Below are 16,752 nucleotides of genomic sequence, written 5' to 3'. Positions count from 1 at the left end.
GGAATCCTTATGGCAGATCTGTAACTTACACTTATCTGACTAGACTGGAAAAATCTTTCATTTACTCTCAACTTTATTATATGCTTGGAGGCAGGCAATGGCAAACCACCTCTGTTCATCTCTCGCCTTGAAAACCCTATAGGGTTGCCATAAATCAGCTGTGACTTGTCTGCACTTTACACAATTGTATTATATGCTTATTCTTCTTCTAATGATACCTCCAAGGACTTGTTATAGTAATGGCTCCAAACAGATACCTTTCTTGCAACCTGGCATTGTACATTCTCCCTTTGTTATGTGGAACTCATGGGAAATGAGGGTTGTCAATTAATCAAATATGCTAGATACCTAAACTTAGGGGCTCTGCACTGCTCCCTACCCAGAGGAATCTACAACAACTAAACTCCACCCCACTGGAAATACCAGAGCAACACTCCCACACTTGGCAGGACCCTTCTCCCACCTCCCCAAGCCACAGAGATGTTCTAAGCAGCAGACAAGGAGAACAGAAGCAACGAAGTGCTAATCTTTCGTTTGCTCTAACACTTGCTCAGAAGCCCTTTGGCAGAATTGGCTCCAGATAGATTGAGGCAGACTGTGAGGGAAGGACAACACTCAGCTTGAGACTCCGACACATTTGCTAACTATTTTGCAACCTTTTGGTGAGGTTTACCCTAAAAAGGTTTACCCTAAAAAGGGATTATCCTGTCAATGTCTTTTTAAAAAATCTAATGGACCAACATGGCTGCAAAGACTTGGCCAATTAACTTTATTTTTCTTTATTTTGGAAAATAATTAACTAGCCCTGCAAAGTCAATTTCTCTTGCCAGGTCACATTCAATAGACAAGTTAGCTAACAGTGCAATCCTAAGCAGTAACTCCAGTCTAAGCCCACTAAAATCAATGGGCTTAGACTGGGGTAACTCTGCTTAGGATTGCACTGTAAGTGGCTTGACTATTTTTATTTATTTTTTATTTATATGTTATTTATAGTCCGTCTTTCTCACTGAGACTCCAGGATTACACAGTGTAAGTCAATACAGTCAATAGCTGGAACATGCAGTTTTTGATGAGTGCTAGCCTGTTACAACTTTTTCCAGCTTCTTCCATAGTCACTGGCAGTGTGCAATTAATCCATAGGACTATGCACACTTCACTGAAAATTACTTGCCATAAACTCAACCTATACAGAAATAATTTTTTATCTTGATTTTGTTCACCTGCTCCCCTGTTTTACTGTATTATTGCCTGACTTCAGAAAGGACTTATCTGATTTGAAAAAATGGAGGACAGATTGATTTCCTTTAGTATTGTTTTGTTCCCTTCCTTTTACCTTCTTAAGCTTCCAGCTCCTTGATTTGTTTTTACCAACAGACATGGCTGCATGGTGTGTGTGTTTGGGACTGTGAGTAAATTAGACAGTTATTCACGTATAATAATGACACGTTGTTAACCACTCTGAGTGGGTGTTGTTGTCCTGAAGGATGATATATACATAGAATGCTCTTGTTATTATTATATTTTGGGCCTGCAAATCCTACCAGAAGCAGCAGCACTTGCTCCCACTGTCTTATGGTGCTTTGTTTGCCATTTCTACAAGGTGTTCCTCTATCCTGCTATAGTGGGCCTGGCCTGGCTCTGGCCTGTGCTGGCCGTCCCTGCTTACTTTCTCACTGGGGGATTCCGCATGATCAATTTTGATCGGACTTTCTGAGCAGTCATGCCGCAGTGGAGTCCGACGAATCCACTTCTCCCCAATTCCACATTAGGCTTTTGTTTCGCACATTTCATCAGCTCAAAGTCCATCATGTGGAATTTTGGACAGGAGAAAAATTGATTCCTCATCGCTTTTTCCGGGCGAAGTGTTGAATGATGCACATCTTCATTTTTTAAAAAAAATCCCCCCCCCAAAAAAACATTGCTACACATAAACGTTGCATCAAATAAACATATTGGATAGGCCAGAGCACTTCCCGCCAATATTGTGGAAGAGTATTGGCTATTGACATTTGGAGGGAAAATTGTTACCAATGACCCCGCGTCTAACTTTCCCGCTTTCTTCGTGAGCAGTGTGGTTTAGTGATAGGTGTTGTGTTGAGGACGGTCTCTTTCTCCCTCCATGAAATGCCTACACCACTAGTTGAACGCTGAAGTCCCTCCATCACACTTTCACTCTACCTCAGAAGCTGTCAGCTGTCAGCGAGCAACAAGTAACACATTTGGCGTGTTGTAAAATGGACCTGTTATTGGTCAGCTGTTCTCATGTGACACAGGATATGTTTCTGCATAGATTTGTAGAAACGTTGCAACGTTTTTTTTTACATTTTTTTTAAAAAAAAAAGAGGGGAAGGGAAAGGGTAGTGGGTGTAGCTTAGAAAACATGATTGGCCAATCAAATTAAGTTGATTCGAAGGGCGAGAGAAAAAGGCAAGGGTGGGGAGAACATCGGATAAAGAATTCCACATGATTAAAATCCCTAATCTGCTGCGCATAGACAAATAAGTCGGGGGAAAGCAGGATGGAAAAAAAACGGACAAAACGTGCAGTGACTTCAAATCTGCTGCTAGGATTGCCTTCCCACGTGTGGAAACACAAGAAAAATCGAGGTCGTTTAGAAGCTGAAGCAGGGGAAACCATTCATGCGGAATCACCCACTGTGAGGTAAATTTTCCCTCCAGAACCATCAGGGTTGTTTACTGGGTTGGGAATCCACTGGTAACTTAGAGATCCTGTTTTCCCACACTTCCAGTATGTATATATATAGTCAGATTATTACCCAACCCAAGGTTAAGTAGAGGAAAAGCAAGAGGCCCACATGCCTTTAAAATGAAATGTCTCTAGATGCTAAGAAAGGTTCAAAAAGATCATAGCAGATTTATTCAACAGGCAGGGTTGGTAAGAAGATAGGCAAGGAAAGGAAAGTTGAGGTAAATTTAGTTTGCTGATCAGAATACCTCAACAGCATGAGGCACAATAGTCTTCTTAAAGCTTAGTTTTGAATATTTACAGTTCTTAGATGTGAGAAGTTGGTATCTTCAGACTTAACTTACTTAAAGCAAAATTCCTTCAGTGAGTTTATTTCACAGTTTAGGTGTACAGACTTCCACACACAGCACTCTGACTCAGGGTACTCCACAGGGTCAAAACCTCCTTTCCAGATATTGGGAAGGAATTATTCTTCCACTAAAGACATAGTCCTGTTCTTTTGGCTGAAGGGAGTCTCCTTTTACTACCCACTTCCTCTACCAGCCACACACTCCCAGTTCTAGCTTGTCTGAGTAATATTTGTGCTTGCTTTATCCCTTTAGTTCTTCAACTAAAAGCTTTTTATCAACTATAAGCTATCACAATATGGGCAAACACAAGGAGGAATCTCAGTCTGACCCTTCCGGGTCAGATTCCAAGCTTCAACTCCCACCTGGCAATCCTGTTAGCTCCAATTTGTTACCTTCTTGCTGGCTAATCACAGACAGGGGGGAGCAGTATGCCAATCATCCTCCCTTCAGACAGTTGTTTTAACCCTCTAACTGCCTCTCTCTCTGTAGAATCATTAGAACACATTATATTTGATTGCAAGGTATACAGTAATCTTCACAAATCTCTTCCTCTCTCTTCAACTTTGCCCCTTACCCGTAGCCAAAGGACATGCATTCTGAGGGGTTTCTTTTCAGACAGACACCCTAAGATCATGCATCAGGTAGCCAGATTTGGTTGGATTGCTTCAAGGATCAGGAAATCTTTAGTGGCTAAGTGAATGGTTTTATTGTACCCCTGAGAATTTTAAATCTTATATTATTGTATTATGAATGATTTTACCCATGTATTGCGAATGATTTTTTTGATGTTTTATTCTCTCCTGTGGTACCTTCTATTGGTGTTTTTGTTAATTGCTGGTCACTGACCGTGAAAAATAAACTACTACTACTATCTGCATGCAACATTTAGTAATCCTTGCATTTAATGCCCGTTCCGTCACTCCTGCCTATGCAAAAGGAACTCAGAGACTTGTAGTTCTTGATGGGATAGATCCAGGAGGCCTAGCAGTTCTGCCTGTTGCTTGAGATTGCAGCACTAAAACTGCTTCTGACTGACTCCAGCATATCTCACAAGATCTGGATAACAGATTCAAAGATACAAGGAAATATATTTGTATAAATATCCCTGGGCATGATCTACACTCAATTTTTTTCTTCATGATAATGGGGATTGCAGCCTGAGCTAGACCCCTCTGGATCTTTGGGGCCTTTCTCTGCCCCACACCCATGTGGAGGCCCTGGAAGCATCAAAATGGCTGGCTGGAGAGGTGGGAATGAGGCATATGTGAGCCTGAAGATGCAGGGATGTGGTGGCTGAGGGGGAAGGAGCTTGCCCTCTAGGTGATACCAGTTCTGAGAGTTCTGAATGATCAAGTACTGGATAACAAAGCTTTTAGTGTATACTATTATTTCTGGTACAACTTCAGTAATAAATTTCAGGGAAAAAATTATCTTGGTGTGTTTCCACCCCCTTTCACTTTTAATATCAAGGATATAACCGAGTTTTAAAAGTCTCTGTAATAATTTATGCTATGCAATGAAGTTTATGAAAACAGCATTAGCAAAAATATGACAGGAGTCTGCAACTTAGAACCACTTCTGACATTTCTTTTTCTGATCCTGTTCTTTAATGTTTAATACCTTAAGTTGATCATCCACAACTCTTGTAACCTCCCCAGCCATTGATTCAAGCGTTTCCTGAATTGGATTGGATAAGGAACCATTTGCTCCTGCCCATGAAGCTCCACCAAGATGATACAGGTTTGGTAATAACTGTAAAACAGATTAAAACAAACATTTGGCAATTAGCTTCAATATAAACAAAGATGTACATAAAAATGTACACCTGTTCCAATGGAACTGATACATCACTGATATGAAGCAGCTGGTATCACTTACTGTTTTTGAGTTCTTAGCATCTTTCATAAGTCTTTCTGCTGATTTTAGATCTTCTTGAATACTATCAATGCCACAGTTCCTCAATGAATTGAGATGGTCTTGTACTTTAACACATATTCTGTCTATCATCTACAGGAAAATGGGAAAGGATAGCAACATCATAAGAAAACACAGAAGAAAATATAAAATCTTAAATTGTAAGGTGAACAGAAGCAACCAAGTGCAAATCTTTTGTTTCATTTAATTCATTCCAAAATCTTCATACATGTAGCAATGGAGTTACTATGGATCCAATGTAATGGGATATACAGACTCAAAAATCCATTGCATACAAGGAATACAATAGGGCAGAAAGACAAGTGGGACTGCTACTAATTTGTATCTGGATCCTATGAGGAAAGGGGTTATATAGGTTACCCACCCAATTTACAAAAATATCTGCTTAGACGTGGTAAAATGAAAGCAGAATGCAGAATACTGGGATGGAAATGGACACTTTCTTTATTCCACCAACTATATATTTAAAGCTAATACCTTCTTCGCCAACTTCTTCTTTCAACAAACAAATCATGCACCAAGGGTGATACCACTTACAAATAAAAGAGATACAGCCTTGCTTATTCATTAATAACACTTTGTTAGAAGGACCATGATGTATATGGACTCTAACACCATGGCAGGTTAAGCTATCTCTCCTGAAACTACTGAGTGATCAGGTCTACTGTCTTCACTGCAAATGGAGCATAGGTTTGCACGGGGGAAGGGAGTGCATCATCTTTCTGCAGCATTTCCCCTCCCTGTGCAGTATCACTTGAAAAGCCACTTCAGAAGGTTGAAGGACCGCAGGATTAATTTGGAATGCAACATGGAAGGCTGAAGCAGAACTGGCAGAATGGGATTCTTCCTTATCTTGTATAAGCAGAATGATCACTGCAAATGGAGCATATGTTTGCACGGGGGAAGGGAGTGCCCCTCAAATTCCCTTTCTTATTGTGGCTCCTAAGCCACATTCCATACTGTTCAAGTGTCCCACAGTCCTCGGGGTTGCTTTTCAGGAGGAACAGGGGCTGCATCAGGAAGAGTAAGGTGGTAAATTTATTCCTTTTGTGGAAAGAACTTATGTTCCATTAAAGAAAAAGAGTATACTTCTTAAAAGCTAATAAGGTTTTGGCAAGAGTCCATGTTCAGCTCTAACACATATAACAATCTTGCACATAAGAGGCATTTGGGAAGACACAACTTGATGAATACCTTGATAAACGGAAGGCAGGACGCTTACCTGCTGTGTTGTGCTAGTAACTATGCCTTGCTGCAAGCGGTATGCTTGCTCCTGTAGATATTTTCGCGTCTCATGGTTTCGAAGTAAATAGTTTTCTATCTAAGAACAGAAGTAAAATTAACCCATATCTGCGCATGCGGGCATTAACACGATATTTTAAAAAATTATTGACAAGAACTAAACGAAGGTGTGCTTCACACAATTCATACAAAATTTAGCGGCTTAATTCTTAAATGGAAAACTTCTGCCAGCACTTCCGTGAGTGGAGGAGGAAGGATTTTTCTAGTCCCCCACTGTCTCAGCACAGTTTGGGAAGGCATCCTTGAACCACAGCGGCAGCATTTGGAAGATCGCAGGAGGCTACAAGAGGAGAACCTTCTAATTTGTGAGCAGAGCTCCAGTCACAGATTATTGAATCCAACCAATTGACAAGGATTCGTTTAAATGAATGCAACCTGCTGCAACTTGGTGCATTTTAGGATTGGGATTTAATGTCACGATCACTATTGGGACAATCCATCCTGATTTCCTACATATGAAATAGCCACTAAATTCTGTTTTAGTGCATTTTTATTGTCATAAATTGTTTTATTTTATTGGTCTTAAATTGTTCAATGTATGCTATTTTAAGAGTTGTGTTTGAGTGCTTCAAACTCCTTCCATCCTCACATTTAAATAAATGTCCTGTACATAAAATCCCATGTACAAAACCAAACTTAAAGTATTGCATTCCAAAACCACTAAAAATTATTTGTGCCCTTCATATTGAAGTTAATATTCTAATAACCATCTTGTTAACCCAATAAGCAAATGTCTTGCATTTTTATGTAAATGTCGTTCCCATTTTCTGTCACTTGCAGAGCAGAACTTCCCCCACACTTGAAAAATAATGACAGGCACACTAATAATGGCAGGCACACTAATACATTCCCAAGTACCTAGGAATATGAACACAAGCATAAAAATATCACCAATTTTCACCTATTAAATACATGAACTATTCTCAGTTTAATTAGAACTGCCTTTTTATATGACTGTTTTGCTTCCATTGTCCTCATTGCATATTTCTATGCAGTAGTGATTATTAGTTATCATAATGCCTTTAACTGTGATCATATGAAAATCAAATTGACTCCGCTAGAGAATTCTATTCAGCCAGCCGTGAAACCACCATCATTTGTACATATTAGGTACTTGGTTTTCCTTGCCCATCCATGTGTTTGCAAGTAATGGGTAACTGTAAGCAATACCTTTTGAAGTGCCTCTTCGGTTTTCTCAGGGTTTGTTTTAAGTGCTTGAGAAGCATCATTCACAGGTATTGGCATGAATCTTAGAGTATAATTCCTTTTAAAAAAGATTTATGCAATAACATTAGATATACAAAAGCTGTCCTATCTAAGAACGTATACATTTCTTTTATCTGATGTACACTTTTGTAATACTACTACATACACAATGAATCACAAATAAGGGATTCTGAATCAAAATTTCAAAACAAACAGCAGTTGACATATTGCATTTTTTTAGTATATGTATTGATATGCCGCTGGAGTACCATAAAAAGAGAGATCTAATGTCTTCTAGCTTTTCAGAAAACGCAAAGGGGTACCTATTAACCATAGTTACAAATTTGTAATATTTCTTAGTAATTTAGACTTCAAATCTGCATAAAGTGTGTCTATGTAACTTCATACATCTAAGTACTCTCTTGAAATCAAGCTTGCTCAGTGGGGAGGCCCTTGGAAATTAATGAATTTATGCAGCAGCCGTGTTTGATCCTTTGTGCCGGACAGAATTCAATTTGCTTTTCTTTCTGAAGAAAGTTGCCAGCATGTTACTAGAAATTATTACTATTATAGTTGTTTTTGTTGTTATGACAACTGCATCTTCACGCTGAAATCAATCAACTGATTCATAAGCATGCCAACACACTACTTTGAATGTTAATAATTATATAACCAAATACTGCACATCTGAACAGTTACTGCACACCCGTATCCTTTTTCTAAATCTGTTGTCACTGCAAAATATCCTACTCTTAAGAGTTAGGAATTCCAGCTTCTGTTACAACAGCAACACAAGGGCCCACCAGAGTCATGAATGTTTTACATGAATGTTGCATGAATTTTGCTGACAAATAAAAATATTATTCAGAACGTCAATAACTTTTGTGGATTGTAGTGATTATAGACTATACTGAACCCTCGCCTGGATAGCCCAGGCAAGCCTGATCTCAAACTGAGAGCCACTTTGGTGTAGTGGTTAAGAGTGTGGGACTCTAATCTAGAGAACCAGGTTTGATTCCCCACTCCTCCACTTGAAGCCAGCTGGGTGACCTTGGGTCAGTCACAGCTTCTAGGAGCTCTCTCAGCCCCACCCATCTCACAGGGTGTTTTGTTGTGGGGATAATAATGACATACTTTGTAAACCGCTCTGAGTGGGTATTAAGTTGTCCTGAAGGGTGGTATATAAATTGAATGTTGTTGTTGTTGTATTATTAGATCTCAAAAGCTAAGCAGGGTCAGCCTTGGTTAATAATTGGATGGGAGACCTCCAAGGAAGACCAGGATTCCAGAGGCAGGCAATGGCAAACCATCTTTGTTAGTCTCTTGCCTTGAAAACCCCACCAGGGGTCACCACAAGTCATCTATGACTTGGTAGCACTCTCCAGAATCAGACTGTACTGAAGTCATTTCCAATGAATTTAAGAACAATGTTGTGTGTGCTCGGCTTTAAATTATACTTCTTGTAAAATGTTAATGACTGCTCATCCTCCAATGTGATATATGCCCTCATGTGCCAACAATGTCCATCTGCTCTGTACATTGGACAAACCAGCCAACCTCTGCGCAAAAGAATAAATGGACACAAATCTGACATTAAAAATGGCAACATTCAGAAACCAGTGGGAGAACACTTCAATCTACCAGGATATTCCATCAAGGACTTAAAGGTCACTGTAGTTCAACAGAAACTTTTCAAAAACAAAATCCAACGGGAAGCTGCTGATTGGAATTCCTATGTAAATCTGACTCATTCAGGCTGGGATTTATTATTTATTTATTTATTTATTCAATTTATATACCGCCCATCCCAGGGGCTCTGGGCGGTGAACAGTTAAAATTGATAAAAACAAAACTAAAATCAATATACAAATAATAAAACAAATTAACAAGGTGCAGTGGTGGGGAGAACCTTCCCCACCCCAAAGGTGGGAGGCCGACATGGCACCGCCCCCTTCAATCACCAAACGCCTGGCGGAACAGCTCTGTCTTACAGGCCCGGCGGAACGATAATATGTCCCGCTGGGCCCGGGTGCGTTCCACCAGGCTGGGGCCAGGACTGAAAAAGCCCTGGCCCTGGTTGAAGCGAGGCGGGCTTCCTTAGGGCCGGGGACCACAAGTAAATATTTATTCGCTGATCGGAGCGATCTCCGGGGAACGTACAGGGAGAGGCGGTCCCGAAGATATGCCGGTCCCAACCCACTCAGGGCTTTAAAGGTAAGAACCAACACTTTGAACCTGATTCGGAATTCAACCGGAAGCCAGTGCAGCTGGCGCAGGACAGGTGTGATGTGTGACTGGTAAGGTATACCAGTCAGGACCCGTGCCGCCGCATTCTGGACCAGTTGTAGTTTCCGGATCAGGCCCAGGGGTAGCCCAGCGTAGAGTGAGTTACAGTAATCTAGCCTGGAGGTGACCGTTGCATGGATCACTGTAGCCAGGTCCTGGGGCGTCAGGTAGGGGGCAAGTTGCCTGATCTGACGAAGATGGAAAAATGCAGACTTGGCAACCGCCGTGACCTGGGCCTCCATCGATAGGGAGGCATCCAGGAGCACACCCAGACTCTTTACCACTGGCAAAGTTGCCAGTGGTGTCCCATCCAGGGCAGGGAGCTGGATCCCAACATCTGGCAGCCCCCGTCCCAGCTGCAGGACCTCCGTCTTCACTGGGTTCACTGGGATTGAATAGAGACTATGAATTATCAGAAGCAACTGACTTCCTTAAAAGAAGCAAACTGATCTCCATATCAGAAGCTACTGTTTGCATCTACTCCTCCCTCCCCTCTCCACCTATATATCTGACCAGTTTCTTCTTGCCCTCCATGCATCTGACGAAGAGAACTGTGATTCTCAAAAGCTTATGCTACAATAAAGTTGGTTAGTCTTAAAGGTGCTACTGGACTCTTTTTGATTTTGCTACTACAGACTAACACGGCTAACTCCTCTGCATCAATGACTGGAAGTGGCACTGATTTTTAAAAATAACAACCGGAATATTAAATTCATAAACCTATAGAAGAAATTAGTTTTAAACATGCATGACTGTAAAGATTCACTTTATTATGTACCAGTGCGACATAATTATTAGAGCGTTGGACTAGGATCTGGGAGACATGAATTTGATTCTTTTCCAGTAACTAGAACTCTTAAGGATAAACAAATTAACTGGAGTTGGTGGAAAGACTTTGATTCTGTATCTCAGGACAGGAAAGAGAAGAGGAAGAAGGAACTAGGTGAACCTGGAAATAAAGCAGGATCATCCCCATCAGTTTCAGGTGGGTAGTTGTATTGGTTTATAGTAGAAAAGCAAGATCCAGGTCTGTTAGCACCTTAAAGACCAACTGGATTTTCAGAGCATGAGCTAGCTTTGATTCTTGAAAGCTCACACTCTGGAACAGAGATGGGCACGATCGAAAAAAAAATACCGATTAAGCCGTTCGTGGATCCGGGCCGCTGCCGAACCCAGGCCACCGATTCTAACTGATCAAGTCCCATTTCTGATCCGGAATCAGGAAGGCCAAAGCGGGAGGGCACCCCACTGTTTACAGCGATATAGGAATGGTGGTTGGTGGCAGCGGCTGCCAGGCCCGGCGGGCAGGGGGAGGCGGCGATGAGCCACCTCCCTTCAGGGAGGGAGGGACACACACACACACACACACACTCTCTCTCTCTCTCTCTCTCTCTCTCTCTCTCTCACACTCTTAGAGTAGGGGGGGAGTTTTTAACCTGGCAACGAGCCGCCTCCCCTCAGGGAGGGGACATTCCCAGGGCCGGATCTACGGTTGCCAGTGCCCAGGGCAACCGTAGTCAGGCTCTTGCGCGCACATGTGCGCACGCTCCTGGGTCCCCCCCCCCAGCAAGCTGGCTGTCTCGGTGCGCTGCAGAACTGGCGGCAGCGCGAGTGGCTTGGCAGCTGCCCGCACCGTTCACCTGCCCCGCAAGACAAGGGGCGGCCGGTTTGCCCGCGCGCCCTTGTCCTGGGGAAAGGCGAACGGTGCAGGCAGCCTCCCAGCCTCCCGCACTGCCTTTTGCCTTTCCCCAGGACAAGGGGCAGCTGGCTTGCCTGCGTGCCCCATGTCCTGGGGAAAGATAAACAGTGCAGGCGGCCTCCCAGCCTCCCGCTCTGCCTTTTGCCTTTCCTTTGTGCCCATGGCTTCAGAACACCCCCTTCCCCCTCCCTCCCCTGGGTTGCTGCTCCGTGGTTGGAAGGAAGCCTGCTAATCAAGGAAAGCTAGGCTTCTATTCGTGTTTCGAAGGCAACAGAAGGAGGGCAAACACAGCTCATTCCCCTGGCTCCATTGCCCCGGGAATAAATCACTGGCGCAAGAGTGTCTGCAATTCTGAACAGAAACCGATACATCCGATCAAGTCCCGAACAAGCAAACCCCCGACTGCTGGATCGGTTGCTGTGGATGGAACCGATTAGCTGAGTCATGATGGCACAAACGCCAAAATTGGGGTTTTTTTTTTAAATCATAATTCAGATCGTGCCCATGTCTAGTCTGGAATACCCTGGAAATCTAGCTGATCTTCCAAGGTTCTACTGGACCCAGATCATGCTCCCCATCAGTCTGTTTATGATGTTTGCATGTACCCAAATTCTGAAGAGTCACCTAGCCTAAACCTAACCCTAAACGCCAAGGCCATACTCCCTCTCCCTCACCTACACATTAATAGTTCCAGGTAACTCAACATTGTTAGCAGAGTAGAAAGATGCAGTGGACAGAGTTGAGTCTAAATGAAGAAAGCCCATATTTAAACCTTCTGCTCATCTAGGTGATAACTTACTCTCAGTTTAGCACAAAATTACTGTGAGATAAAAACAAATTTATTAGAGGAAGGACAGGACAGACACCAATGCAATGAATGAAACTGCATATTAATTGAAAAGGGTAGGGGAAGTATTATTAGCCCAATTAAATTTGGGGAAAACTCCTTTTTCAATAAATATGGCAACTTGACTAAGAATGGGTGAGGGGCCATGGCTCAGTGGCAGAGCACCTGCTTTGCAGGTGCAAGGTCCCCTGTTCAATCCCTAGCATTTTCAGTTGAAGTGACCAGGTAGTAGGTAATATAAAAAGCCTGAAGAGCTGGCATCAGTCAGAGTAGGCAGTACTGATTGTGAAAGCTTAGTGGACTGACTCAGTATAAAGTAGCTTCATTTGTTTGATGTAAATATAAATCCACCAACTGATCTTTGTAATATAGCATTTTGGGATGGGGGACAATTAACTTCTTAAATATATGCCTGGGCTTCTCTGATTACAGCACGGCATATGCCTTGCATTGATGTGATTTGCAGAATCTATTACAGTTTAGAAGAATGAACTTGCAAAGATATGTTTTGTCCTAAGCAACAGTTAATGTTATGAACCTAAAGGTCACCAACTCAGGGAGCCCCATCCCCACCCTGTGCGGCACATGGACGTATTTTTAGCTGGCATTATCTTTATCAATATGTTTGCATCCTTTGTCTCTTGGATGACACTAAGTATTTTAAAGGCCATGTACTGGGTTTGCTCCCCCACCCCCGGCACAGTCTTTAGCGCTCCATGAAAGAGTGTTCTGAAAATTGCCATAATCATAACGCACAATTGGATTTCTCAGCATCCTCTCATCCAGATGCCAGACTTTGCATTTTTAAACCCGGTATGCAACTATCAATAAATCACTCCCTATTGAACCAAAGTAATTAAGATGAGAGAATGCAGCACTCTGTGCTGTTTTTCATAATGGACTACAGATTTCTGTAGCAAATATATACAAATATCATGCACCAAGCTGAAAAAAAAATCAAAATGCTATTTTCAGTCATTATGATGTAGCTAAAATGAAGTGGCTATTGTTTATTTCTTTTCTTGTTGAAGAAAGGCATATTTTACAGGTGGCAGAATTTCTCTAAAATTATTGTATTAATTTCATATAACACAAAATTGAGTATGGAAGAATTTTTAGATTATTTGCCAAGAGATGTTGCTTCCAATATTGTCTGAAATAGGTTTGTGTAAAAGATCATTTCTATCCTTATCCAACGGTGCCAGAAAAGGCTGTCTTCTGTGTTTAGAGCTTTTCTGATCATGGCTGGGACTCTAATAGTATCTCTAGTTTTTTTAATATTGAAGTAGACAGCAGATGACCTGAGTTTCCATGCCAAGTAAATACGATGTCACCTTTAGAAAATCACAGTCATTGTATTCGCACCAACATTTCTGTTTTCTGTCACATTCTTTCACCCTCAATCTTAGGAGAAGCCTCTTTTTCATTTATCTTGGCAGACAGAAGGGAAAACATAGATTGTAGGCAGGATGTTCCATTGCTCCTTTTCCCTGCCAGATTATTTTTGTCAGTAAACTGAGCATTGTCAGTCTGTAAATGGATTATTTTCCTCCAAGATGCCTATAATACCTTAGTGCTGTTTGTTGATTTCTCACTAATTTTGCTGTAACATCATCAAGTTTAAGCGCTAGTGAACTTGGAATAAACAGAGCTGCAAGCAGTAACTGATTAAAAACTGGTAAATCAAACAACTAATGCTTTTATAAGAGCTCACTCTCTCTCGCCCCTTCCCTTACATCCATCTCTATATCTGATAACACCAAAAAATATGGGATTCTTGCAGGACATGCTGCAATCCAGACCATGAAGATGCACTGGCTCTAGCCAATGTGATGGAACATGAAAGTGTTTTTTTTTCTTTCCAATTGGTATTTAAAGCTAGCAGGTATGCTGTTTTTCAAACTGAATTTCCACCTAGAAACAAGAGTCACGGAAAACTGAAACTGATAATTTTCAGTTGAAAACAAAGTCAAATCTGTGAAAAATATGAAAGTTGCACACAACTGAAGAATCTATTTTTTAAATCTTTTTTGCTCTGGCATGTTATTGTAAGAGGATATATTCTATATTTCATGTTCAAAATCTGACAAATAAAACACTAAAGATACATTTTTCCTATAGCTTTGTTAAGCTAACATCCTAATACTTCAAGATCCAAAAAACACACCATTTAGCTTTTACAATACATAAAAATTGCTAAATAATTACAAGCACATATGTCCACACGCACACAGTTTTCAAGGACATGATTTTTTCAGCCAAACAACTTCAGAAAAACTAGTATGAAACCACTGAATTAGAATTCATCAAGATCTGACACCATTTTCCAAATATATAACAAGGACCAAAATAACTAGTTTTTATTCTAGCATGATTTTATCTTAAGGTGCCACAAGGCTCCTGTTTCTTTTAAATAGTTTCTTTCTTAAGGAATTGAATATCCATGAGATGGGAAGGGGGAAATGATGATTCACAAAGTTCTAACATGAACAAGTTTTATACAAATCTAACAATTTGGTGCAAAATAGACAACTGCATAGTACTTACTTTTCTAGTGCTACTGCTATATCCTGGAAGCCCTGTGCAGTGATATTATTCTTGTCCCATATAACAGTTCTGTTGGAACATCAGAAGTTACATAAAGTCACGGAGTATATGCTGAACACTAACCAGCCAGAAAGCATTTTTGAAATGGGACAGATCTGTGTTTCTGAAGTAATACAATTAAGAAGTAAAATACTAGTACAAAGAATTCCATGACAAAACATAACAATAGGGATAAAGAATAGGGACATATGCATTAATACACACACAGAGACTGGATCCAGTGTTAAATTTCTGCTTGCACTAGAGCTCTTGCACAAGTGGAAATGCAAAAAAAAGACTGTAGTAGCTGTCTGCTCTAAGCTAAACTAATTGCATTCCCGCTGTGCAAGATCTTGTCCAACCATTTCTAGGTATCATAATGTACAGAGAGGAGAGTGCTTGGTGTTGCATAAGTGGAACTGCATTAAGTGAGTTAATGTTTCTACTTGCATATCGCTGGATCCAAGCCACACATGTTTTGAGGTTGGAATACTATGCATTGCAAATACACATCTTCCTAAAAAACTCAGGCTGTTGCCCCAAAATGAGAAGCTGAAATATATATCTAAAATACTTACAGAACATTAAGCAAGCAACCTATAGGATGCACTCTAAATGTTAACTTTTCCTGGGGAGGTAACTTTGATCCCTTTGCCTAAATGTAAACATGTCCAAATGTCTCCTGTACAGTGACCCTAAGTCCAAATCTGAAACAAATTCATAGGAGGATCCCATGTGGGAGAGATCATTTAACCCCTTTTCCCTACTGCCATTTATTCACCCAACACTGTCCATCCCAAGGGACCTTAAATCTCCCCCCCCCCAACAGCTGAGAAAGCAGCTGGAGAGAGGGGCCACTTTTGAGCAGAAAAGCATCCGGAAGTAATAGGGCAAGACATCCTTCTCCCATTGCTTATTCACCCCCAAACATAGCCTCTGATGTTGGTTGTCAGTTTTAAAAAAAAAGTCAGCTAGTTTACGTGTCTCTGCAGGGATATGGCCTACAAGACAGCAAACAATGTTAGTGTTAACCAGGATGATATGTTTAAAAATGCAAACACTTTTCATACCTGAGTTTGGTGTTTATCTGAAGAGCCTTTGCTAGCATCTTTGCTCCCATGTCGCCCATTCCATTTCCACTAATATCCACTTTTGTTAGAGATGTATTGCTACCCAGTGCATTGATAATGATAGTAACCTCTGTTTTCAGCTTGGAGTCTGCTAGAGATAGTGACTGCAAGGGCTGTGGAGTACAGAAACAATGGACACTATCACATATTACACTCTTTTTAGGACCACAGGTCCATTAACAATATAGCTTTAAAACAGTGCACAATCAAACAGGAGATTCAAAATCTCCTTTGAAATTCTGTGGAATTGATCGGTTAGGAACGACACTAAACATTTTACTAGTTTTCTTGGTTTAGATCTTGATTTCAGTTCACACACCCTTCATCTATTGCAGAGGCAATCCTCAGCTGAAGACTGCATCCATCTAGCCCTAGGCACTTTTTAGCTCATTGCAAGATACTGGTCTTGCATGAGCAGAAGCGCCTATCATCGAAGGAATGTGTTCTGCAGTTGAGGACTGTCTCAGCAATGGAAACCAGCACTCACCAAGTGGAAACCAGCCTTAGGACCTGTTCTTTGTAGCTACTGCAAGACGTTCTGCCTTTTACAGTTCCCCATGTTTATATTGATTTAGGATTGCCAACCTCAGGTGGGGCTTCTAGATCTTCCAGAAGTACAATTGGTCTCTGGACTATTAAGATCAGTTCCCTTGAAGAAAACAGCTGCTTTAGAGAGTGGACTCTATGACATTATACCGTGTTGAG

The 16,752-nt window shown here is 41.2% G+C and overlaps 1 protein-coding gene across 1 annotated transcript in view; it reads right to left on the bottom strand.

Moving 5' to 3' along the window:
* Positions 1-16,752, bottom strand: part of CARMIL1 (capping protein regulator and myosin 1 linker 1) — a 176,770-nt gene that overhangs the window by 38,544 nt on the left and 121,474 nt on the right. The window contains exons 21-26 of the mRNA XM_054985287.1: positions 15,988-16,160; positions 14,879-14,947; positions 7,464-7,557; positions 6,214-6,312; positions 4,935-5,063; positions 4,677-4,808 (exon numbers count right to left, since the gene is read on the bottom strand). Coding sequence (XP_054841262.1) covers positions 4,677-4,808; positions 4,935-5,063; positions 6,214-6,312; positions 7,464-7,557; positions 14,879-14,947; positions 15,988-16,160 — 696 coding nt within the window. The remainder of the gene's footprint in view (positions 1-4,676; positions 4,809-4,934; positions 5,064-6,213; positions 6,313-7,463; positions 7,558-14,878; positions 14,948-15,987; positions 16,161-16,752) is intronic.

The sequence above is a fragment of the Eublepharis macularius genome, chromosome 7, assembly GCF_028583425.1.
Source record: "Eublepharis macularius isolate TG4126 chromosome 7, MPM_Emac_v1.0, whole genome shotgun sequence".
NCBI classification, from domain to species: domain Eukaryota; kingdom Metazoa; phylum Chordata; class Lepidosauria; order Squamata; family Eublepharidae; genus Eublepharis; species Eublepharis macularius.
Note: the sequence above shows the minus strand (reverse complement) of the source record. Positions and strands in the feature narration are given on the sequence as shown.